This window comes from Pelophylax lessonae, assembly GCF_965119305.1.
Source record: "Pelophylax lessonae genome assembly, chromosome: 3".
Lineage (NCBI taxonomy): Eukaryota > Metazoa > Chordata > Amphibia > Anura > Ranidae > Pelophylax > Pelophylax lessonae.
Window position 1 is genome coordinate 488,739,500 of NC_138770.1, and position 25,955 is coordinate 488,765,454.

The 25,955-nt window shown below is 44.8% G+C and overlaps 1 protein-coding gene across 1 annotated transcript in view; it reads left to right on the top strand.

Moving 5' to 3' along the window:
* Positions 1-25,955, top strand: part of THUMPD2 (THUMP domain 2 tRNA and snRNA guanosine methyltransferase) — a gene marked incomplete at its 3' end in the record, with an annotated part of 821,919 nt that overhangs the window by 280,173 nt on the left and 515,791 nt on the right. Inside the window, exon 4 of the mRNA XM_082250943.1 lies at positions 8,656-8,733. Coding sequence (XP_082107069.1) covers positions 8,656-8,733 — 78 coding nt within the window. The remainder of the gene's footprint in view (positions 1-8,655; positions 8,734-25,955) is intronic.

Here is a 25,955-nt window from a genome sequence, read left to right on the forward strand (position 1 = left end):
TTCGTTGCAGACGGGGTCCCTCCCTTTCGGGTCACAAACAGTTTCTTCGTCCCTCGGAGACAGTCGATGTGGCAAAGTCCTTCAAGACTTCCTTGGGTGGTTCCAAACGACCCTGGTCTGGCGAACAAGAGATCATTTTTTTACAGACCTGCGGACAAGGCCTAGTCGGCCTGAAGGTGCGTCCTCACCCATAATAGGGGGTGGGGGGGGGGGACATCCTTGCCGGTTCTCAGACCTGCGGCTGGCCCGAGTCCTAGGCAGCTGGGTTCAGGAGGTCATGCGGTGTAGTTGCAAGATCCGTTTTTTTCCGGTAAGGTTTTCCCTTTCAATGTACGGCTGTCCCCGGATCGCTTGCTGGCGATCTGTGGGGCATTTCAGGCTCTCGTTCAACAAGCTGGACCTACTGGCCCTTTGATGGTTCCGTGCGGATCAAAAATTCAAGACGGTATCGGTTCGCACGATGGTGGCTTCCCTACATCTGGGGGATTCCTGGCCTCCATAGACATCAAGATGCCTACCTTCACATCCCGTTATGTTCAGGACACCTACTGGTTCTCTGTTTTTTGCCGTGGGGAAGGATCTCTATTGGTTTGTGGCGTTACCCCTTGGTCTCGCTTCTGCTACTCGGGTCTTCACAAAGGTGTTTGCTCCGGACCTGGCGCTGTTGAGGCAGCGGGGCATATCCGTCCTTGTTTTCTGGCCGATCTGCTTCTCCGTGTGGAGTCCCCTACGGTGCTGACAACGAAGTTGGAAGTCACCATGAGAACTCTGGAGGAGTTCAGGTGGGTTCTGAACCTTCAGAAGTCATCCCTGGTCCCTTCCATGAGACTGGACTATCTGTGCCTGACTTTGGACTTGTCCTCAGTCAGGGTGTTGGAACTTCAGACTGCGATTCAACTGTTACTGTCCCGCACATGGTCGTCCCTTCGTACCTGCATGCGAGTTCTGGGACTGATGGCGTCGTCTTTCGAGACAGTCCCTTTCACTAAATCTCTCTCAGGGATCCCCCAGAAGGCAATCCTTCTCGAATGGGAATATAATCCAAACTCTCTAGACTTTCGGATCTTGATCTGGAATCCTTCCTCCCCTTTTTTACTGGATAATTGTCACCGCGGATGCAAGCCTATCTGGGTGGGGAGGAGTCCTCAGCAGATTCTCTGCTTTGGGAGTATGGTCCCTGGAGGATCCAAGTTACTGATCAATGTCCTGGAGCTGAGAGCGTTCCGGCTTTGTCTAGTTCACTGGATCGGGCACCTGCAGCTGTCTGGTGCACGTTCATCTACGCCACGGCCCGTGGCTTATGTCATTCACCAAGGGGGCACCAAGGGTGTCCTTGCGGCCTTGGAAGTGACCATTTTTTATTGGGCAGAGCGCCTTGTTTCAGCTCTCTGCTGTTCCATTTCCAGGTATGGAAAAATTGGCTGGTGGATTGCCTCAGTCGACAGGCATTGGATGCAGGGGAATGGTCCTTCATCCGGAGGTGTTCCAGCAGTTGTGCCTTCGTTGGGGGCACTCCAGACATGGACCTGTTGGTGTCGCACCTACAGGATAGTGCAGAGGTTGTGGCCGGCTCCCGGGACCCTCTGGCGGGTGCTATGGTGGCACCATAGGCATAGGCAAGAACATTCGCTAAGTTCAACATGAACGATGCTGAGAAGTTTAGCATAGTCACCTGCGCAAGGCTGACTCCGGCATGGTCTTGTGAGAGTGATCACGGATGGGTCAAGGTCAGTATTGACTGCTGTCTGCCTTTCCTCCTCTCAAGTTGCCAAGAATCCTTCGCAGGATCGAGGTTGAAGGGATTTCGGTCATTCTCGTGGCTTGGACTGGCCTCGCCGAGCTTGGTACACCGACCTGGTCAGGCTAGCAGCAGACGCTCCTTGGAGAATTCCTCTCAGGGAGGATTTATTGTCTCCAGGGCCAATCTCCTATCCGGTTTTACGGTCGCTGGCTTGCCGGGTTGGCTGTTGAAAGCCAGGTGCTGAAGGACAGAGGATTGTCTGCTATAGTGATTCCCACCCTGCTTAAAGCGCGGGAAGCGTCTTCTAGGATGATTTATTCATCATGCGAGAAAGTCGTATATAGCGTGGTGTGAGTCTCCTTGGGCTCCCCCTCGCTCTTACTAGGTGGCCGGATCTTGGCTTCCTTCAACGGGGAGTTAATCGAAAGTTGGCCTTGAGTACGGTCAAGGGTCAGGTTTCGGCTTTTGTTAATTTTCTTCCCTGGTGCGTAACTTCTTCCAGGTGGTGCGACACTTGGTACTTCCGGTGTGACCTCCGTCACCAACTGGGGACCTTGATTTGATGCAGTCGGTTCTTGAAGACCCTCCATTTGCGAGTATGGAGGGTATCCCTTACCTACCTTGTTACAGATGGTGGCCTTCTTGGTTGCTGTCACTCTGCGTGCAGGGTGTCGGCACTGGCGACATTGTCCTGTCGTTCTCTCTATATATTGGTTCATGGAGACAAGTGGTACTTCGTGCGGATCCATCCTTCCCTCCGAAGGTGGTTTCTAGTGTTCACTTGCACGAGGAAATTGTATTACCATCTTGTGTCCTAAGCCCCCAAATCCTAAGGAGTGTGCGTTGCATACTCTGGTTAGAGTTCGGGCACTCAAAGTTTATTTGGCGACTACTGAGTCTTTTTGTAATTTAGGTTTGCTCTCTGTACTCACGCATGGCCCAAGAACAGGGCTGCCTGTGTCTGCTGTGACTATTTTCAATTGGATCGGACAGTCGGTGGTGCAAGCTTATTCATTTAAGGGTCAGGTCCTACCTTTCCCTGTTTCGGCACATTCTACTCGGGCACCTGGTGCTTCCTGGGCCTTTTGCCATACAGGCATCTGTGCTTCAGGTTGCAAGACGGCTACCTGGTCGTCTGTTCACACCTTTACCAAATTTTATGAGGTGGATGTGCTGGCATTTGCAGATGCCTCTTTTTGGCCGTAAAGTTTTTGCTGGCTGCTGTCTGGAGGGCTTTTGGCCTTCCTTGAGGGTGTTTACTGTTTGTTTCAGGTGGGCCTCATCTTTTGTTCTGATGAGTCCTATGTTGACTGGTCGGCTATATTTAGCCTTGGGGACTTGTTCTTTTCTGCTGTTCCCACCCCTGACTTTATGGCACTACTTTGGGATGTCCCTACTGATATGGATCAGAGAACTGTGTCTGTCAATGAACGATAGACTTACCGTAAAATCCTTTTCTCTTAAGTTCATTGACGGACGCAGCACCCGCCCCTCTATTTTGAGTTGGGTTGGTGTTACTTTCTGACACTGCTTTGATACAAAACTGACATCCTATGCAGAAAGAGAGAGGATGTACCCTCCGGGACTGCCCATAGGCATAGCCAGAACTTTTTTTCTGCCTAGTGTCCTACTCCTGTAGGAGGCAGTATAACCCTACTGATGGGGATCAGAGAACTGCGTCCGTCAATGAACTTAAGAGAAAAGGAGTCAAAAGTCCAGTTTTTTTTTTCTCTTTAACAAAAACATTTTGAGGAAGGGGAGACTACTGGGCATATGTTGGCAACTCTAGGAAAATCACAGCAGGCCTCCTAATTTATTACCACTATGTCTGACAATAGGAGTTTGCTCCATACACAAACGGCTGACATTGTCAGGATGTTTTGTACATTCTACATGAATTTATACTCTTCTAAAGTACAGCCCTCCAGTTAGAGATTAGCGATTTCCTTGATGGTTGTACACTGCCTCGCTTGTCAGCCTCGGATGTCAGACAGCTTAATGCCCCGCTGACTGCCCAGAATCTTAGGATACTTTCTGAACCTACAAATACTGGTTGATAATCCGACAATCGTGCTATTTTCTCTCTGGATTCAGCTAAGGCCATCACCGGCGTTAAATGGCCTTACCTTTGGGCAGTTCTAAAGCACATGGGCCTGGGCACTAACTTTATTAAATGGGTCAAGGTGCTATATGCTAACCCTTCAGCTAGGATTAGGGTGAATGGGGAATTATCAGAACCTTTTCCACTAATATATATATATATATATATATATACACCCGGCAGGGATGCCCACTGTCACACCTATTGTTTGCTGTTGCTCTGGAGCCTATAACAACCTGGTTGCGTACAGAAGATATTATAGTTGGACTTCAGAGGAGAACGGGAACAGATGTTGTATCATTGTATGCCGATGATACCCTGCTGTATTTGGGTGACACTCAAGGCACTCTACAGACTGTTATGTCCCTTATTAATGCTTTTGCCCTATCAGGCTTTTATATTGGAATAAATCAGGCTTCATGTTCATGTTGTGTGTGTGTGTGTGTGTGTATGTATATATGTGTGTGTGTACATGTGTGTGTGTGTGTGTGTGTGTGTGTGTGTGTATATATATATATATGTGTGTGTGTGTGTGTGTGTGTGTGTGTGTATATATATATATATATACAGTGGGTACGGAAAGTATTCAGACCCCCTTCAATTTTTCACTCTTTGTTATATTGCAGCAATTTGCTTAAATCATTTAAGTTCATTCTTCTTCCTCATGAATGTACACATAGCACCCCATACTGACAGAAAAACACAGAATCGTTGACATTGTTGCAGATTTATTAAAAAAGAAAAACTGAAATATCACATGGTCCTAAGTATTCAGACCCTTTGCTGTGACACTCATATATTTAACTCAGGTGCTTTCCATTTATTCTGATCATCCTTGAGATGGTTCTACACCTTCATTTGAGTCCAGCTGTGTTTGATTATACTGATTGGACTTGATTAGGAAAGCCACACACCTGTCTATATAAGACCTTCCAGATCACAATGCATGTCAGAGCAAATGAGAATCATGAGGTCAAAGGAACTGCCTGAAGAGCTCAGAGACAGAATTGTGGCAAGGCACAGATCTGGCCAAGGTTACAAAAAGATTTCTGCTGCACTTAAGGCTCCTAAGAGCACAGTGGCCTCCATAATCCTCAAATGGAAGATGTTTGGGACGACCAGAACCCTTCCTAGAGCTGGCCGTCCGGCCAAACTGAGCTATCGGGGGAGAAGAGCCTTGGTGAGAGAGGTAAAGAAGAACCCAAAGATCACTGTTGCTGAGTTCCAGAGATGCAGTCAGGAGATGGGAGAAAGTTGTAGAAAGTCAACCATCACTGCAGCCCTCCACCAGTCGGGACTTTATGGCAGAGTGGCCCGACGGAAGCCTCTCCTCAGTGTAAGACACATGAAAGCCCGCATGGAGTTTGCTAAAAAACACCTGAAGGACTCCAAGATGGTGAGAAATAAGATTCTCTGGTCTGATGAGACCAAAATAGAACTTTTTGGCCTTAATTCTAAGCGGTATGTGTGGAGAAAACCAGGCACTGCTCATCACCTGTCCAATACAGTCCCAACAGTGAAGCATGGTGGTGGCAGCATCATGCTGTGGGGGTGTTTTTCAGCTGCAGGGACAGGACGACTGGTTGCAATTGAGGGAAAGATGAATGCGGCCAAGTACAGGGATATCCTGGACAAAAACCTTCTCCAGAGTGCTCTGGACCTCAGACTGGGCCGAAGGTTTACCTTCCAACAAGACAATGACCCTAAGCACACAGCTAAAATAACGAAGGAGTGGCTTCACAACAACTCCGTGACTGTTCTTCAATGGCCCAGCCAGAGCCCTGACTTAAACCCAATTGAGCATCTCTGGAGAGACCTAAAAATGGCTGTCCACCAACATTTACCATCCAACCTGACAGAACTGGGGAGGATCTGCAAGGAGGAATGGCAGAGGATCCCCAAATCCAGGTGTGAAAGACTTGTTGCATCTTTCCCAAAAAGACTCCTGGCTGTATTGGATCAAAAGGGGGCTTCTACTAAATACTGAGCAAAGGGTCTGAATACTTAGGACCATGTGATATTTCAGTTTTTCTTTTTTAATAAATCTGCAACAATGTCAACAATTCTGTGTTTTTCTGTCAGTATGGGGTGCTATGTGTACATTCATGAGGAAGAAGAATGAACTTAAATGATTTTAGCAAATGGCTGCAATATAGCAAAGAGTGAAAAATTTAAGGGGGTCTGAATACTTTCCGTACCCACTGTGTGTGTATATATATATATATATATATATATATATATATATATATATATATATACACACACACATGCACAACTCCCCAGTTTGGATACCACAAAGCTGGTTCATTCGTATAACTAATGAGTTTAGAGAGCTATTCTGGCGCAAAACAAATGGCCCACATTGGCCTATCGACCTTACAATATGGCAAAGATCAGGGAGACATGGCGGTTCCCCACTCTAGGGCCTAATATCTTCTCTCTGTTGCAGCAGCTGGGGGTTATGTAGACCCTCTGGAGCCCATTTGTAATATTATTATCCCCAATGGGGCGGATAACTCCGCTCTCACTCATTTAGAGATGGGATTTATGCACCTAGTCCCTAGGGCTCCAACGATTGCCTTATTAACGACGTTGTGGTCTTATGTTACAAATATGTTGGGAGTACAGGGTTTCTTACCACATACAGCATTATAGCGTAATTCTAACTATACATAATTGCTTAAATTAGAGGGTATTCAAGACTGGGAAAGTGTGGGATTACGCTATGTCTCTCAGTTGTATAATGGCTTTATTCTTAAATCTGTCTTGACTTACAAACTGAAGATCAATTTTAGTGATAGCTGCAGCATGCTTTTCAATCGCAGTCATGACTCTCTCGGCTCTATCCAATTGATCATCCCATGATTCGGGATGTGTTTTTGGAGAGACAAAAAAGCAATAATTTCTAGAAGCTACTCTATCCTCCTCACTGCCCTTCGGGGCCCTAACCCATTTCCTTGCAGGAAGGGATGGTAGAAAGACACAGGTTTCATTGATGGGGGGACCTGGGAACTTTGTCTGCCCCGCTAGTCTGTGTCGTTCTCTCTTAAGCTTTCCCATATGTTTCTCCTACACAGAGTCCAAAGAACACCAGTCCAACTACATAGGTGGGGGAAATGGAGCACTTCTTTGTGTCCAAAATGTGAGCGTGGTCATGGTGATCTCATTTATATGTTATGGAAATGCCCTAAACTAGTCCGTTATTGGACAAAGGTCTTAGACACGATATCGCAAGTGTTTGTTCAAAATTCCGAAGGATTCTATCGTGTATCTGCTGGGTGCATTAGAGGAGGAATCCTTCACTCTACAAGTCCATGTTGCGCTTTTATGTTTGTTGTATATCGCTTGTAAGCTGATCTATTCTGGATTGTTTCCTGGGTGCCTACCAGACAGCAGTGGGAGGTGCAAGTAAACAATTTGCTAATACGAGAAAAACTGGCCTATTAACCTAGAAATGTCCACCGTAAATTCTACTCTATGTGGCACCCATGGTTGGATGTTCCAGGTTTTGCACCTCACCAGCTGGTTAGAGACAGACTTCTTCAGAGTTAGTTTCCTACTTTGAATAAGCGGGAATTTTGATGATGGGTCTGTATAGGTAATGGAGCTCCATAGATTTTGTGGCCCCAAAGTCAAATGTTGGTTTCTTTTTAGCCCTCAAGGCTCTGAGGGATTTGTTCCAGTTTTTTAGTTTAGGTTATTCCATGTTATGTCGTCATGTGTATGTCATCCTTTTATGCGTTTGATTACCATATACAAATACATATAATTTTTTTCTATATACAAATACATATAATTTTTTTCTATATACAAATACATATCATTTTTTTCCATATACAAATACATATCATTTTTTTCCATATACAAATACATATAATTTTTTTTCCATATACAAATACATATTATTTTCCGCTGTCTGTTACTTTCCTGGGATTCCTCTTTTATTTGCATATCCTTGCTTTATATCACTGTAACGTGTCTGATTCAATGATGTCCATGTAATGATATTTAATTACAAGTCTGTTCAATAAACCTACTTTTTTCTGACACCAAAAAAAAAAAAAGTGTAGCATCTGAGATACAGTATAGAAAAAAAAAATTGATCAGGGGAAGACTACATGAGTAGCTAGAATAGACCCAATTTTGGAGACACAAGTCAGGTGACTTTCTGTGATAAACATTAGTATGTACAGAAAGCTAAGGAAAGCCTTGCATAAATATTTAAGGGGCAAATAAATAGAGTTCCCAGTAGCAAGACATTTTGTATATTGTTTACATTCATTATCCCAATTATAATATGATTCTAGGTCAAGGGAATGATTCAGAAAGTGTAGCATAGGGCTTTAATAATTAAGCATACTGAAGAATTGATTAAAAGACTCAAATATATATTCTAGGGGTCTGATTCTTAATTTTCGTACTTGTTGTTGACTATTAGTATATTTTTATGTAGCTATGAATGTCAGGGGCATGGGTATCGGGTAGGGAGAATTGGATGGTGGCAGGTGAGTTTGGTATAAATAGAAGTAGCAGGTTAGGGTAGAAGTTTGTTAGCGGTGGGAAAGGCATCCAGAGTGGAGCAGATATGTCTGGTGAAGAATGCAGGGAGATATGGATGTGATTGTTAGATGAGACACGCAACATGTAATGGATGAATGGATATGTAGCTGTAATTCTATTCCTGTTTGTTGCATAATCCATCTGTATGATTTTTTTGTAGAACATCAAATGTAATTGGGAGTATTGCAAATGTAATTCCTTAAAAGACAGGGCAATTATCAACTAATTTCTTATATTTTGTTATGTTTTTCAGGAAGTTGGCCGTATTATTGGCTTATTACTATCAAAACAATTTGGCTGGAAACCCAATCTGCGAAGACCTGTACTTGAGGTAATTTTATCATGTTAGAGAATGAACCACTTCAATACAGGGCACTTTCACCCCCTTTCTTCTCAGGCCAGTTTTCATCTTTTAGCGCTGTCACACTTTGAATGACAAATGCGCGGTCATGCAACGCTATACCCAAACAAAATTTTTATCATTTGTTTTCCGCACAAATAGAGCTTTCTTATGGTGGTATTTAATCACCACTGAGTTTTTTATTTTTTGCTCTTCGTTTCTGTTATAACATTTTGTAAATAAGTAATGTTTCTCCTTCACTGATGTGCGCTGATGAGGTGGCACTGATAGGTACTAATGAGGCATCGCCGACCTACAATAGGCGGCACTGGTGCGCACTGGCAGGCATTGCTAATGGGGCTGCACTGATAATCATGGCACTGATTATCAGCGCAAACTCCCCCTTGTCAGCAAAGCCGCTTATCGGCTCTCCTCTAGTCATGCGCTGTCAGTGTGAGTAGAGGAATGCCAATAACCAGCACTTCCTATTTACGCTGTGATTGAACACAACTGATCACATGGTAAAGAGCCGGAGATGCGGTGTGTCTGAGTGATGCACCGCACCACTGATCGCTGCGTTGAGCACAAGCGGCATGTTCTGAAGGGTGTCATATGACGTCCAGTCAGAACAAATAAACCACCACTCGGCCATCATTTTGCTATAGGCCGGGCAGGATGTGGTTAAAGTATAACTAAAGGCTTTTTATAATTTTGGATAGAGCAGAGAGAGATTAGAACACATGGTCTTTTTTTTTTTTTTTTTTTTGTTGTCTGTGTCCCCATTAAAGAGATTTACCCTCTATTTGTCCTGTTTATCATTAATCATCGAAAGTCAAAGAAAATCTTTTTGACCCTTGGGTTATGCTGCTCTCCATAGGAGTAGGACACTAGGCAGAAACAAGTTGGACTACGCCTATAGGGCAGTCCTAGGGGGTATACTCCCACTTCCTGCTAGAACTTCAGTTTTTTTCTGCCTAGTCAGGAGTAAGGACCTACTTCCTTGCTGGGATCTCTGGTCCTGCCATTTCTTTCTTTTTAAACAGAATTTTTTTCTTATTATTTTCTGTTCCTGTGAGAACTACAATCAGCTGCCGGACTGGACAACGCACAGGATATCCTAGAGCCTTATGGTCTTCCCAGTCTGGCCAGCGAGCACAACCTAACATTAGCTCCGTGCTAGGTTGGCCGCGACATAGCCCCATTGGACGGGAGATGGCAGGCGGGTGAAACACCTCGCGAGAATGCGTAGCCCTAGTCACAACCTCTACGTACCAACGTAGCTCTGCCCGCAGCACCCCTATTCCAAGATGGTGTGGTGGATCGCCTGGAGTGGTGCCCGCTCGGTTCCCAGGTGTGGTGAGTAGTGTCCCCCCTCTCCTCTGGGGAATTGTTGGGGTGGACATGAGTCCTTCCCTTGGGTTGCTAGGCCCCCCATGTGCCCTTTCTTCCCACATAGACTCTCCTCCCCCTCACTAGCGGGGTCCCCTTGCACAAATCACCCTCACCTACCTCCAATAGTCCCCCCCCCCCTCCCGGGTTGGTCAGGCTATTCTCATTTTGGGGGTGTCATGCGGTGATGGACTGGAGGGGGCAGGAAGTGCGCAGCTGGTGGTTCACACTAACATTTTTATGTGGTAAATGTCATGGGTGGGGGTCCCTGTTAGGGCCCCCCTGGCAGGCTACAGATACCCGAGGGGCTGTTGGGGGTCCTGTGTGTCGCGCGGCGCCTCCATTTTCCTGTGGATGGCTATTCTGAGCTTCGGAGGCTATGTTTGTGTAGTCCGGTGGCCATGTTTTTCGAAGTTTTCCATTCAAGTCAATGTGGCGGCCATTTTCTTGTAGCTTGTGGATAGGTGATGCGGCAGTGGGCCTCTAGTGCCAGTGACTGCGCTTCCTCTTCCTTTCTGTTTGCCGCATGGCAAGCAGCTTGGCGCTCTGTGTCCTTAAGTCGGTGATGGTGAGTCCCTGTGTGTGTGCAGCTCCCTCTTTCTGCTATAGCACCGCCTCTGCTGCGCTGGGAGATGTAGTACCTCTGCTGCAGCGGGGGGGGGGGGAGATTCTTGTAGCAAAGTTATTGCGGGTGGTCCCTGGGTTAACCATGGTGTCCCTGGAGCAAGTTTCACCACCTTATCCACTCTCTGAAGCTGCAAGACCCTCTGGGTCTCAGTCTGCCCTGGCGGCCATGATGGCGGTCCTGCAGTCCCTAATGTCCAAAGTTGATATGGCCCTTCAAAAGCGGCCCAGTAAGAAGCGCCCTCCTGCCTTTACCTGTATCCTCTGCCTCTTCAGAGTCTGAGGGGGATTTGGCCGCCGCAGACGTGAGTCCGCCCACTGGGTCTGCATCTACGCACCCTGAGTGCTCTAACAGTGAGGATGAATCCTCCTCCTCTGCAGCTGCGCAAGAAAAAGTGCTGGTGGACTCCACAGATGCTTCCCTGATTCATCAGATCATTGCTGGCGCTTTCATGGGAATGTGGGTACTCTCCTACATATCTTTTGGACCTGTCCTGAGCTCTCTCACTTCTGGTCAGAAAGTCTGTAGAATGACACAAAAATTTATGGAACACGTCATACCAAACCACCCCGCTTTCTTTCTTTTACACCTAAATGAGTTTCCAACATAGACGTATAAAAAGTCAATTGTTAGGCATCTGTTGAATGCAGCTAAAGCATGTATCCCACTTTATTGGGAAAAAAACGTTGCCCCCTACTATAGCACATTGGCTGCAGAGGGTGGAGGAGATAAATAAAATAGGATGGAGGACTTTGTCTTCACTGGCCAACTCACACGATCAATACTCCAAAATGTGGGGGTTATGGAATCTTTTTGTCCTCTCTGACGAAGGTGTTACTTTACTCTGGTTGTAATCTATATCCCACAGACCAACACAGGGAAGCAGGTTCGATTTGTTCTCTCCCTCCAATCCTTTCCCCGTTCCCCTTCTCCTTACCCTTCTTCCCCCCCCCCCCCCTTCCACCCCTTTTCTCTTCTACTCCCTTCTCTTTCTTATTTTCTTTTCTTCCTGTTTGCACGGCTTGCCGTTGCATCGCTACTTCTGCTTCTAAAATAAAAAAAGGATGCGAGGTGGGGGGAGCCACACACAAGTAGTGTTATATTGGCATTACCCTATGTTCTACAGTATGCAATGTTTACAGAAGCCATGTACGCTAAATTTGCAAACGTAAGTTGATTTGTTGTGCTCACTTCGTGCCTTATATTTTATATTTGAAAAAAAAAAAAAAGAAAGTGCTGGTGGAGGCATTGATTGTGTCAGTGCGGGAAACTTTAAAGTTGGAGGACTCAGCTAATGCTTAGTTGGTGACGCCGGTGCAGTTTGGCACTCGTAGATCCTCCAAGGTGACTAAGGTGTTCCCCTTTCCTGCCTTTTTTGATGAGATTGTCACTAGTCAGTGGGGTTCCCCAAAACGCATGGTTGGAATGCCTGAGTATTTTGCTAGGAGATATCCCTTTGAGGAGTCTCTCCTGAAGAAACTAACGGTTCCACCGTCGGTGGATACTCAGGTTTCCAGGCTCAATAAGGCCACACTTTTGCTGGTTGTGGTTTTTCCATCCTTTAAGAAACCTGTGCACAAGAGAGATGAGACTCTGGTCCGTTACCTTTTCACCCCAGCAGGTTCAATGTTGAGGCTGGTGTTTGCTATCACCTTAGTATCCCAGACCTTAACGTAGGGGTGGTGAACCTGCAGGCCGAATGCTACCTGCGAAATCATTTGGTCCGGCCCCCCAGTGCCACTTAGTCTGTGTCTCTCAGCTGAGCTATCAAAACAGAGCCGATGTTTGCCATATACTGTAGCTCCTAGCCAGCATTTCTCGCCAGCAGTACCCACAGCAGTACCAGCCTGAGCCAGCAGTACCCACAGAACAGCACAGTACCAGCCAGCAGTACCAGCCAGCATGACACAAAAATATACAGGGCAAGAACTTCTCATCAAGATACAGAAATCTTACAGAATGACTTGAACAAAATAACGGAGTAGGCAACTACGTGGCAAATGAGATTTAATGTAGAGAAATGTAAGGTATTGCACTCAGGGGTGTAGTGATATCTTCGTAGTGGTATATATATTCATAATAGTGGTAATATTAATTAATTATTATAATTCGAGTTATTCTTGCAACAACCCAGTTCTTCCAGAGAGATGCATTTATTGAGACTTCAGCAAAGTCAACAGAGGTACATACAAGATGGATGACAGGACATTTCTTTCATCTTCAGAGAACCCAGCTTCTCCTGTCATAACTTAGCCAAAACAACCCATTTGTAATATATACCTTGTCTTCCTCATTGAGGACCAGTATAAGCAATTTGATTGGCCAGGTTTATTAGGCCTTTGATGTGCTTTTGTCTTTCTGGGTGAACAATGCCCCCCCTCCCCTCTGACTATAGACAACTACAGTCATAAGACCCTTCAGGAAATGTCCTAATTTGCATTCTCTGACTACTAAATAGGTTGGCTCCCAAAGGCTGAGGTGGCCTTTTATTAAAATTAACTTAGCACAGGGTCATTCCCTGCCCCTTTGATATGTAAACTGCAACTTGCCTACCAGCTGTGTTAGGCCATAATCCACAAACCTATGTTCATATTAAAAATACTATGTGTATGTATATCTGTATATAAATAATACAACAAGGGGCAAAAAACATAAATGCAAATTATGCTCTAGGGGGGAACCTCTGGGGTAATCCAGGATGGAGAAGGATTTGGGGGTTCTAGTAGAAGAGAGACTAAGTAACCGCATGCAATGTCAAGCCGCAGCTGTCAAAGCCGATAATATTAGCATGCATGAGGAAGGGGATATATTCCAGAGACAAAGCTATAATCCTACTACTTTATAAAACACTGGTCTGGCCACACCTGGAGTATTCTGTCCAGTTCTGGTCCCCAATCCTCAGAAGGGATGTGCTGGAACTGGAGATAGTCCAAAGAAGGGCAACTAAACTAATTAGGGGATTGGAGGACCTTAGCACTTAATTTCATTTATTCTTCTTGGAGAGGAGACGCCTGAGAGGGGACATGATAGCAATTTACAGATACCTCAATGGCGATCCCAGCATAGGTAAACTATTTAGTCTCAAGGATTGCAAGAGGACAGGTGGCCACACAGTGAGATTTGAGGAGAGGCGGTTTAACCTTAACCACTTGCCGCCCGCCCGCCGTCAATTGACTGCGGAGCGGTGCGACCATTATCCTGGGAAGACGTCATATGACGTGATCCCAGGAAACAGGGCAGGCGCGCGATCGCGTGCGCGCCGCCCTGCACTGCCGGTGTCGGGGTGTTTCCCCGGGACACCCCCCGTCACCGGCAGGGGGGAAACAGCCAATGGGCGTGGCTGTTTCCCACGTGATCGGCTGTGTTCCAATGACACAGCCGATCACAATGGAGGCGCCCACAAGATGACCGCGCATGCGCGATCGGGAGCGCGCAGCGCGGTCATGTCGGTGACACTGTGTTCCGTAGGATCACAGCTGTCACCGGCGGTAGTAAACCGTCACTGACAGTGACTGTTTACTATGTGATTGGCTGTGAATCCATTCACAGCCAATCAGAAAATGTAAACAAAGAGCAGTAACTCACTGTTACTAGCTCTTCTCCCCTCATACAGCTTCCAGTGTGAGGAGAGCAGAGCTAGAAACAGTGAGTTACTGCTCTGTACACCTGTAAAAAGTAAAATCACACAAATAAATGTCCCCACACAGTCCTCAGCCCCCCCCCCCCAATGTCACCTGTCACCCAACAGTCACCTCATCGGTGCCCAGAAATTGACACCCATAAGGCTATGTTCACATGTGAGCGTAGCGATCGCGGGCAGAATCACTGCGATTCTGCCCGCGATCCGGAAATCATTTCAAATTGCGGGACGCCTGTGCGTTGCCCGTTTTTTGCAATAGCACCCCAAACGCTGTGCGATGTTGCAGCGATTTCCACCTGCCGAATCGCGGTAACATCGCGCAAACAACGCATGACGCCCAAAAAAGGTACAAGAGCTTCTTTGGGGCGTCATGCGTTGTTTGCGTGATGTTACCTCGATTCGGCAGGCGGAAATCGCTGCAACATCGCACAGCGTTTGGGGTGCTATTGCAAATCACGGGCAACGCACAGGCGTCCCGCCATTTGCAATGATTTCTGGATCGCGGGCAGAATCGCAGTGATTCTGCCAGCGATCGCTACGCTCACATGTGAACGTAGCCTAAAGTTCACCGGTCACCAGAGACTGCCATCAGTACCGCCGTGCACCATCGCCCGTCACCTGTCACCCATCAGTGACCTTTGCCCGTCACCTGTCACCCCATCAATCATCGTCACTTGTCACCCCATCAGTGATCGTCACTTGTCACCCCATCAATCATCGTCACATGTCACCCCGTCAGTGATTGTCATCTGTCACCCCATCAATCATCGTCACTTGTCACCCCATCAATCATCGTCACTTGTCACCTCATCAATCATCGTCACCTGTCACCCCATCAGTCATCGTCACCTGTCACCCCATCAGTCATCGTCACCTGTCACCCCATCAGTCATCGTCACCTGTCACCCGATCAGTCATCGTCACCTGTCACCCCATCAGTCATCGTCACCTGTCACCCCATCAGTCATTGTCACCTGTCACCCCATCAGTCATTGTCACCTGTCACCCCATCAGTCATTGTCACCTGTCACCCCATCAGTCATTGTCACCTGTCACCCCATCAGTCATTGTCACCTGTCACCCCATCAGTCATTGTCACCTGTCACCCCATCAGTCATTGTCACCTGTCACCCCATCAGTCATTGTCACCTGTCACCCCATCAGTCATTGTCACCTGTCACCCCATCAGTCATTGTCACCTGTCACCCCATCAGTCATCGTCAGTTTGCCATATACATGCAATCACTTACTGAACGGCTAACGACTATATGCGTCGGCCATTAAAAGCTAAATACTGGGGTTATGGCAGCAGATAGCCCCCATAACCCCAGTATTTTTTGAAACGGCGGGCGGTCGGCTTTCAGATAAGGGTGGTCCCAGTGGCGGATTCACCACGGAATTACCCTTACGGTGCAGGGGAAGAGGTGCCCCCCCCCCCTCCTGCCGCGTCCCAGACGTTTTTCCAGCTCACCGGACCCGCCGGCAGCGGGGAAAACTATCCGGTCCCGGATCCTCAGAGACAGGAAGTCGAGTGAGGGCAAGATGGCCCTCACTCGACTCTATGGTCTTGGAGGACCGGAGCTACGTCAAAAGACGTTGCCTAGCAACCGGTTTAAAGGCCCGCTTTTTTTTTTTCTTTTTTTTTTTTTCCTCTTTCAACAATTTTTTTTTTTTTCTTTTTTAGTGTAGTTGTGAGGTGTGAGGTCTTTTTGACCCCAGATCTCACAATAAAGAGGACCTGTCATGCCTATTTCTATTACAAGGGATGTTTACATTCCTTGTAATAGGAATAAAAATTATCAAAACATTTTTTTTTTTAAACTGTGTAAAAATAAAAAAATAATGAATAAAATAAATAGGAAAAAAAAAATTAAAGCGCCCTGTCCCCGTTAGCTCGCGCGCAGAAGCAAACGCATACGCAAGTCCCGCCCACATATGTAAACGGTGTTCAAACCATACATGTGAGGTATCGCCGCGATCGTTAGAGCGAGAGCAATAAGCGAGAGCAATAATTTGAGCCCTAGACCTCCTCTGTAACTCTAAGCTAGTAACCTGCAGAAATTTTTAAAATGTTGCCTATGGGGATTTTTAAGTACCAATGTTTGGCGCCATTCTGTGAGCATGCGCAATTTTGAAGCATGACATGTTGGGTATCTAATTACTCGGCGTAACATTATCTTTCACATTATGGAAAAAAATTGGGCTAAATTTACTGTTTTCTTATTTTTTAGTTAAAAAAAGTGAATTTCTTTCAAAAAAATCGCATTTGGAAGACTGCTGCGCAAATATGGTGTGATAAAAAATATTGCAAAGCTTAGCTTGTAAACACCAAGTGTCAAAAATAGGCCCAGTCTTAAAGTGGATAAATGGACAACTTTGTGAAAAGTGCTACTTGAATGTTAGGCATATGTATGTGGCCAGGCTGTAAAAAAGTGTTACATATGTGGTATCGCCATACTCAAGAGGAATAGCAGAATGTATTTTGGGGTGCAATTTTTGCTATGTACATGCTATGTGTTAGAAATATTGCATAAATGGACAGCTTTGTGTAAAAACAATGTGTTTTCATTTTCTTTCCACATTTTCCAAAAACTTGTAGAAAAAAATGACATATTCAAAAGACTCATTATGCCTCAAAAATTATACGTTGGGCTGTTTGCTTTCCAAAATGGGGTCATTTTATGGGGGTTTCCATTGTCCTGGTGCTCCAGGGCCTTCAAAAGTACGATAGGTTTTCAGGAAATTATATGTGTAATTTGTGCTCCTAGAATGCCGGACGGTACTACTTGGATGTTAGGCCTCTGTATGTGGCCAGGCTGTGAAAAAGTCTCACGCGTGTGGTATCGCCATACTCAGGAGGAGTAGTAGAATGTGTTTTGGGGTGTAGTTGCAAGTATACATATGCTGTGTGAGAGAAATAACCTGTTAATACGTCAATTTGTAAAAAAAAAAAAAAAAATCTTCATTTTGCAAAGAGTTGTGGGAAAAAATGACAACTTCAAAAAACTCACCATGCCCCTTATTAAATACCTTGAAATGTCTACTTTCCAAAAAGGGGTCATTTGGGGGGTATTTGTACTTTCCTGACTTTTTAGTGTCTCAAGAAATGAGATAGGCCTTCAGTACATCAAGTGTGGTCAAGTGTGATCAATTTTCAATGATTAGCACCATAACTTGTGGACTCTATAACTTTCACAAAGACCAAATAATATACACTTATTTGGGTTATTTTTACCAAAGATAAGTAGCAGTATAAATTTTGGCCAAAATTTGTGAAGAAAAAATACTCATTTGCTAAATTTTATGACAGAAACAAAGAAAAATGCATTTTTTCACAATATTTTCAGTCTTTTTTTATTTATAGCACAAAAAATAAAAAACCCAGTAGTGATTAAATACCATCAAAAGAAAGCTCTATTTGTGTGAAAAAAAGGACACAAATTTTTTATGGGTACAGTGTTGCATGACTGAGTAATTGTCATTCAAAATGTGAGAGCGCTGAAAGGTGAAAATCAGTCTGGGCAGGAAGGGGGTGAAAGTGCACTGTAGGCAAGTGGTTAAGCTGCGTAAGGGGTTCTTCACTGTAAGGGCGGTGAGAATGTGGAACTCTCTTCCACAATTACAAGAAAAAAGAATAATCAAACACACATATGTTAAAATATGTTAAAATATTCCAGTAGCGCAAGGGGAGACCATATTCCAGCCCCTACCAATTCATCAGCTGACACTGACAATAATAAGAATCACCAATGAGGTACAGTTGATAAATTGATATGCAGCACTAGTCCACAAGCATCGGTTAAACGAAGCAGATTGTAGGTGTAGATCTATGGGATCACCAAACCGTCACCACTGTGCTCTGAAGGGGGATAAGCAATGCCCACTCACCAGCTCCATAGGCTCAGTCACTCTCGTGACAGAGCAAACAGGCAGATAATCACAGCTTTCCTCAGCCTTCCAAACCGGAACAGTGACTCGGGACCAGTCAAGTTTGAGACATGTAGAGGAAGAAAATTGCTCCACTAGTGTAATAACGCTTAACACTTTGCTTTATTCACACATAAAATAAATGCACTCGCATATCTCAACTGGATACACAGCATATCAAGCAACCGGAGGTGTTCACCCTTCAGGACCGGGACCCAGGCTCCACGCCGTGGGTTGCGCGCCTTCCGGGTTTGCAGACTCCTTGTAACAGCAATGAGGTTACGCCGCCTGGCCACGCCCTGACGCGTTTCGTACTTCCGACTTCCTCACGGGGGCGTGGCCACGGCGAGCACGGCAGCAAAATAAATACCTCAACTTCCATGCCCATTCGGGCAGATCCAAGCTATGCACCAAATCCAATTGGGCATGCGCCACCTGATGTTAACGATCTCTTTGTTAACTCTTACCGGTGACAACCTTCCCGACTCCCATCCACTATAGCCCTCTCAGGCCTTGCACCCGCTCCCTCTCGGGATAAGGATACCCTATGCCACGGATGAATTTAATTCAAAAGTGCTCTATGTTGGACAATTTAGTTCCCACATATATACGAATGGGTACTGTACTCAGGTTGCTGGCGCATGCACAATGGTACACATTACAAATGAGCAGACCTACTCCATTTATAAAATCAGGTAGCATGCATAAAAAATACACAATATTGGGAGATAACATACATATTGTATGCATAAATCAAGCCATATACAGCAACTTAACCATATGAGGTATTGGTGTATATACATAAAAGAATTGATACTGAATCAATATTACACAGATCAATTAATTAATCAGTCCAGGGCATAATCATCTGTAGAAATTAATAGTGCGGAGTGGAGAAAACCTAAAACCACCCCAATGCACCACACACATACAGAGATACAACAGAAAACACTGCACAGCCTTACATACAGTGTAGCTATCATATAAATTTAAAATATAAATATTCTGAAATATTAAAATAAATTAAAAATCACTAATAAAACAGTTTAAGTCCAGTTCGATATTTAGGCCTATGGGGCTCAAAGATTGGGTCAGGAATATCCACTTGGTTTTGCACTTGGACAATTCCCTGACCCAATTTGCCCCTCTCCAGGATGGTGTGACCCGTTCTATTCCCCAGAACTGCAAACAACTGGGGTCCCGTTGGTGATGTGATCTAAAGTGGGCCGGTACACTGTGTTCTGTCTTGCCTTTTATAATGTTGGTGACATGTTCACCCGCCCTGATGCTTAATGTACGTTTTGTCCTACCAATGTAGATCAATTTGCAGGGGCACATCAATGCATATACTACATGCGTAGTATCGCATGTAATCTGATGTTGAATCTCAAATTCCTTATCAATTGCTTCCACATAAAACGAATCCCGTCTCCTCATATTTGCAGTGGTTAAGGAACACGTCCTACACCTTCCACATTTATGGAAGCCACGCCGACCCGGAAAGAAGGATGTATTAGGTGCATCCAGCACCTTTTTTACTACCCTGTCACCAAAACTGGGAGCTTTCCGGTAGATGAACTTCGGCACTTCCGGCAAAACAGGACCTAAAGTGGCATCCATTTGTAAAACATGCCAATGTGACCTGAAGATGGCCTCTACTTTTTTATGATCCTCCGAATAATCGGATAGGAAACACCACTGTCTCTCATCCGATTCATTCTGTGGCCTGTTGGTAGTTTGTAGACATGCAGATCTTGGAATGTCCAAGATGCTCTTAATTTCGTCATCCAACAACTCTTTATAGCCTTTTTCAACAAACCGTTTCTTTAATACTTCAACCTGTAACACAAAATCCTCATCAAACGTGCAATTGCGTCTCACTCGCATAAATTGCCCGCGCGGGATATTATGTAACCAGTTCGGATGGTGACCACTCTGTATGGACAAATAACTGTTCCTGTCCGTAGGTTTGAAATAGACAGTGGTAGTCAACTTCCCCATCAGTTTCCTGATATTCACATCTAGGAAGTGAATTTCCTCTTGGCTCCACTGAAAATCCTATTTAATATTGTTGATGTTGTTATTATTTAGATGACTCATAAATTCGATCAAACTATCTTCAGTATCATTCCAAATGAAGAAAATGTCATCTATAAGCCTGCTGTAAAACAGTAGAGCAGGCCTCTCTCTACTGAAGATGTACTTGTCCTCCCATTCAGCCATGAAGTGGTTGGCGAGGCTGGGAGCGAACTTCGCTCCCATCGCCACGCACCTCTTCTGGCTATAGAACTTCTGTTGGTACCAGAAGTAATTATGCCCTAGACAAAAGTCTAGGGCATTCCGGATAAAGATCTTTTGATTCATTGGCAAGTCATCCCGCTTGCTCATGGCCCAGTTTAATGCCAACAGAGCATCATCATGTATAGAGGGACGACACATCCGCCGTCACAAGAAAGGCGGGCGAGTCGCCCCCCAAAGACACATCATCCAAAGACATGAGTAGATCCTTTGTGTCCTTCAGGTACGCTTTCGTACTTCTCACACTCGGTTGCAAGAAGGTGTCCAAATATTGGCCCAATCTTGCACATACCGACCCAATCCCAATCTTGGCAATCGTATATCAGCATTCCAACAAGAGCTGCTCTCTCCTCCCGTCCCTCCAGATGGTGACACTCCGGTCTCCTAACCTGCGGCTACCGCCATTATGACCCCGCTCTCCTCCACTTCCTTTACCGCTGGGTCACCGAGTGCCAGTACCAGTGCGCCTGCGCACTTTGCCGACGTCATCTACAGCGACTCGGGGAAGCCTCAGCCGAAGCCACAAACTGCAGAGAGCTTCGAGGTGGAGGGTACAAACACGGGTACACTGCCTCTGCTGTTGCTATGGACAACGCGTTTCGGAGGCGGAGCCTCCTTCCTCAGGTCCCACCTTGCTTCCTGCTGGCACCCTTCCCTATATACCCGTAATACCTTCGGCCCTGATTAGTTAATTACATACTCTTAAAGGGGCCAGTGACCAATTATCATTGTCTACCTCGGTTGGGACGGGAGAAGCAAGGGGCTATCCATTTTAAAACTACAATACAAGTGCAGATATTATAGATAGCTATTGCAGATTCATATTAAAAATTATTATTAAATATTGCATTCCATATATTGCATTGCTTATCTACTGCTTGAAATACATTAAAGATATATATGTATATATAGGACTCTAAGCTTGTAAGACTTTAATCTACATCAGCATCTTCTTTTCATACTACCTTCAAACACCAATAAGTACATCATTAATAAATTAATGTAAAATAGTCATTCTTATAAGATCAATATAGAAACGATATAAAAATTCAGTTTTATCTCTCATCTGTGACAATTTTGTAACAAATAAAAATTATTATAAAAGTCAATAAAATTCAATAAAATACATATGAGAATATTACTCTATATAGGCTATATGTAATCTCAACCATTACTCCAATCCAATTATTCCCTATGGCAATGGATCCCTCCCCCCTCCCTTCCTATCCCCATCCATTCCTTCCCCTCCCCATCCTTGTTGTAGTCACTGTTTCCCCTTCTTTATATTTCCGTTTCTAGTGGTTGAATCCATAGCATATATACTACTATGGCTGAAGCAGCAGTATATACAGATGATGAGGTTGCTGCTAGACAGAATAAATCAACGCATTTGTTTAAGGAATTATTCTCTCAGGCTAAAATCAATACAGTGGCAGAAAATAGCAGAGAAGGAGAGAAGATTATAGCACCGCCTGGTGGCAATACAGTGAATAACAGGCTCCAGTACATAGAGGAGAGAGAGGAGTTCTGGGTATACTGCAAGAAAACAGAGGAAGCACATAATTATAATGTCACCCAATGGTGGGACATTACTTTCCTGAAGCAATATTTAGGTGAAGGATTGGCCCCAAGGGGTTTACGTAATAAAAAAAGATGTAACTTCCTGGTCCCAGACCTACAAAAAACATGGGACAAGGTATCATCTTTGTGTACAGCCCAGTGGATGGAGATTCTAGTCATGCAGAGACAAAGAATGCTTAATAGCAATGCAGCTAAATTGGCAGAATTAACTACAAAACTTGATTCTTATAAGGATGTGAAAAGTTTTGTAAAATGTAGGGAACTGTTAAATCACAAGAGGGCACAATTTGAGGATAAGTTAATAGAAGGGAAACGCAAGAAATTTTCCAGGGATATTGCAGACTATGAACAGGGTATGATTTTTTAGTTGGAAAAAGGTGAGACCGAAAAGGGAGGAACACAATGAACATGAATATAATAGATCGCAACGGCATGAAATGGTCTGCAATACACCAACCCCAGTGGATAATAGAACAAGTGTGCAGAACCCCCATCAAGAGAACAGAGGAAAAGGAGTGTCCCGACCTCATCAGAATAATAATAATAATGCAGCACCACCACACAATGGTAGGGGGTATAGTAATGGTGGCCCTTATAATAAGAGGGGTCCAAAATATCATCATAATCATCATAAACATGATAATAATAATAAGAGAGAAGGTAACATTAACCATCATACACAGAATGGAGGTCCACGCAGGAAAACAAGCTACAGGGAACAGAGAAAGTTGAATAGCCCTGAGCCTAGGCTACAGAATCAGAAAAATAATACATATCCCCCGAATAGGGAAGATATAGGACATAGAGGGGGACCCCAGAGGAGTAGGACCCCATGTAGAAAAGATTTAGCCATGGGGAGGCCAGGTGTAGGAAGCAACCAGAGTAAAAAAGGACCTGGAGAACGGGAGGAGTCAGGAGGGAAGGAAGATAGGCCCAAGCAAGGGCCTGTAGAGGGTCCATACTCTATGGATATGGGAGCCCAGGGTGGGTCAGTTGTACCCTATCAAGGGATCCTGTTATCTAATAGGTATGAGGCATTAGAGGAAGGGACCTGTCACACACTGGAGGTACTGCTGTGGTAGGAGAGGAGCAAGATGCCCAGGCAGGACATATGTCCCAGAACAGTGATGGGACTTTTTTAGACCGCCCCCCTCCCGCAGAAAAAAGGAAAATAGGAGACCTAGAGGAAGCAGAGGAGGAAAGGGGAGGCGAAACAAAAAGAGGAAAACTACATCACCTATCTCCACAGTAAAAATATTCAATCTGTCTACACATGTACTTGGAGAGGGAGAAATTAGCTTATTGCAGAAGGGGCTCAATTTTGCCCCAAGTAGCAATGCTAACCTCTTTGATCTGTTCAAAGATATTCACACGTACATGAGGGATCTTACAGTACAGAGATTCTTTAGCCTCCAGAAAGTTAAGGTAAAAGAGGTGTCCAAAGGCCCCCCAGACTCCATAGAGATAGTTGAGGAAGAGGGTGGGATGAGAGGTGGGGAATTAGGAGAATCAGAATTGGATAGAGAAGTGTTAGACATATTGGAAGAATTATGGCTAGAAGGGGGTACACCATCAGATAATGCTATCTCTAACCCATACTATAATGATATAATGTATAGCCATTTCAGACCTAAGTCTAGTTTCTACCCACACCATTTTAAGAATGAATACACCAATACTTTCTATTCCATGGTGTATGCGGATTTTAACAAAATCTGTGCCCGCCCTAAGGGGAAGCTAAGCATTAATAATTTATCCTCAGAGGAAAAAGTGGCACTCAATTGCTTGAAAAAGAATAATGATATTATAAAGGTAGCGGACAAAGGAGGAGGAATAGTAGTTCAAAATAGGGAGGATTATATTGGGGAAGCGGTAAGGCTATTGTCTGACCACAACATCTATGAGGTTTTGAGCCAGGATCCCCTTCCTCAATATAAGAACTACAGGAGCTGATTAATTAGGCCTTCAACAGTAAAATTATTAATAAATCTGAAAAACTGTTTTTCCTAAATAATTACTTCAAAACTCCGTACTTTTATCACACCCCAAAGATACATAAAAATCCAGTATGTCCTCCTGGGAGGCCAATTGTGGCGGCCATGGAGAGCATTACTAGCAGACTTTCTCAATATGTGGATCTTCATCTGCAGCCGATAGTCACATCACTCCCGGCATACATCAGGGACTCCACACAGGTGCTTGAGGTACTACAGAATTACAGGTGGGAACCCAACTACCTGTGGTTGTCCCTGGATGTGTGCTCCCTGTATACCTCGATACCCCACGAAGGTGGACTAAAGGCAGTAGAGCACTTTTTGTCGGGTGCAGAGTACCTTCATCCGGACCAGTCGTAATTCATCAGTGCATGCACACAGTTTGCACTGGAAAGGAATTATTTTGAGTTCCAGGGAACACACTATAGACAGATCTCAGGCACAGCGATGGGCGCACATTTTGCACCATGCTATACAAACCTATTTAAGGGGTTCTGGGAAAAATTTCACATTTGGACGCAGAACCAATTTGCACAGCATTTGGTGTACTATGGGCGTTACATCGATGATGTAATAATAATATGGGATGGTACAGCTGATAGGGCAGTAGAATTTGTGAATTACTGCAACACTAATCCATATGGCATCAGATTTACGCATTTACTGGATGCTAAGTCCCTTGTATTTTTGGATCTAGAACTGACCTGGAATGAAGAAGGGGCCATTACCTCCAAAACACACTTTAAGGAAACAGCAGGTAACTCTTATCTACACTGGAAGAGCTGCCATTTTCCCAAATGGAAAGAAAATATACCTTAGAGCCAATTCTGTAGGCTGCGTAGAAATTGCACAGATACCAAGCAATATCTGTTACAAGCCAAAATTCTAGAGAAAAAAATTTGTAGAAAAAGGGTATGCTGTGCAGCATATACATAAAGCCAGGGATCGTTATATAGATGGCTGTAGTAGTACGGCAGTTGTGGAGAATGGTGCTCCCCGGGAAGTTTTATTACGAAATTCAATGACCAACATTGGGCCATTAAGAGAGTATTGCAGAAACACTGGCCAATCTTGCAGCAGGATGCAGCTCTAAGCTCTAGGTGTTCAGGCGGGCTAGTAATGTAAAGAGTATGGTTGCTCCAAGTAAAATAAAAAGCATTAAATGCCATAATCGAGTATCGAAAATCCCAGTCCTTTTTAATATGGTAGGCTCCTACAGGTGCAAACAGAGCAGATGTGCCTGTGCGTTCATGCAACACGGTAAAAGTAGCTTTCTCTTACGTCCTCCGACAGTCGCCGCCCCTCCATATCCATCACAATGGGGTTATGACCTTTGCTCCGTAGGAGTAGCTAGGCAACAGAATATGTTAGTACAAAGGCTTTTAACATATCCCACCCCCAGGGGGTGGTCCCCTCAGCTCATAACCCTCCACTTCATGTATCCAACTCCGTTTTCAATGTCTAGCTTGTCAGGAGTAGCTGGATGTTTCTATGCTGGGACACTTTGTCTCAGCCTTCTCTCTTTTTTGATTTTATTTGAGTTTTTCTCTCTTTCTTTATTTAGCTGTTATTTTTTACCAGCATTAGTTAGATCTTCTGATGAAGAGGATACTGCGGGCTGCGTCTCGGGCTGACTCCCCTGGTCGCAGGTTGTGGGTCAGTGGTTTCTCAGCCCGCCATCGAGCGTTCAGTCAGGTACCGCTCCTGAGTTTTCTGAACGACCCATCCCTGTTCCGTGCAGGGATGCTAGGGTGAGGTG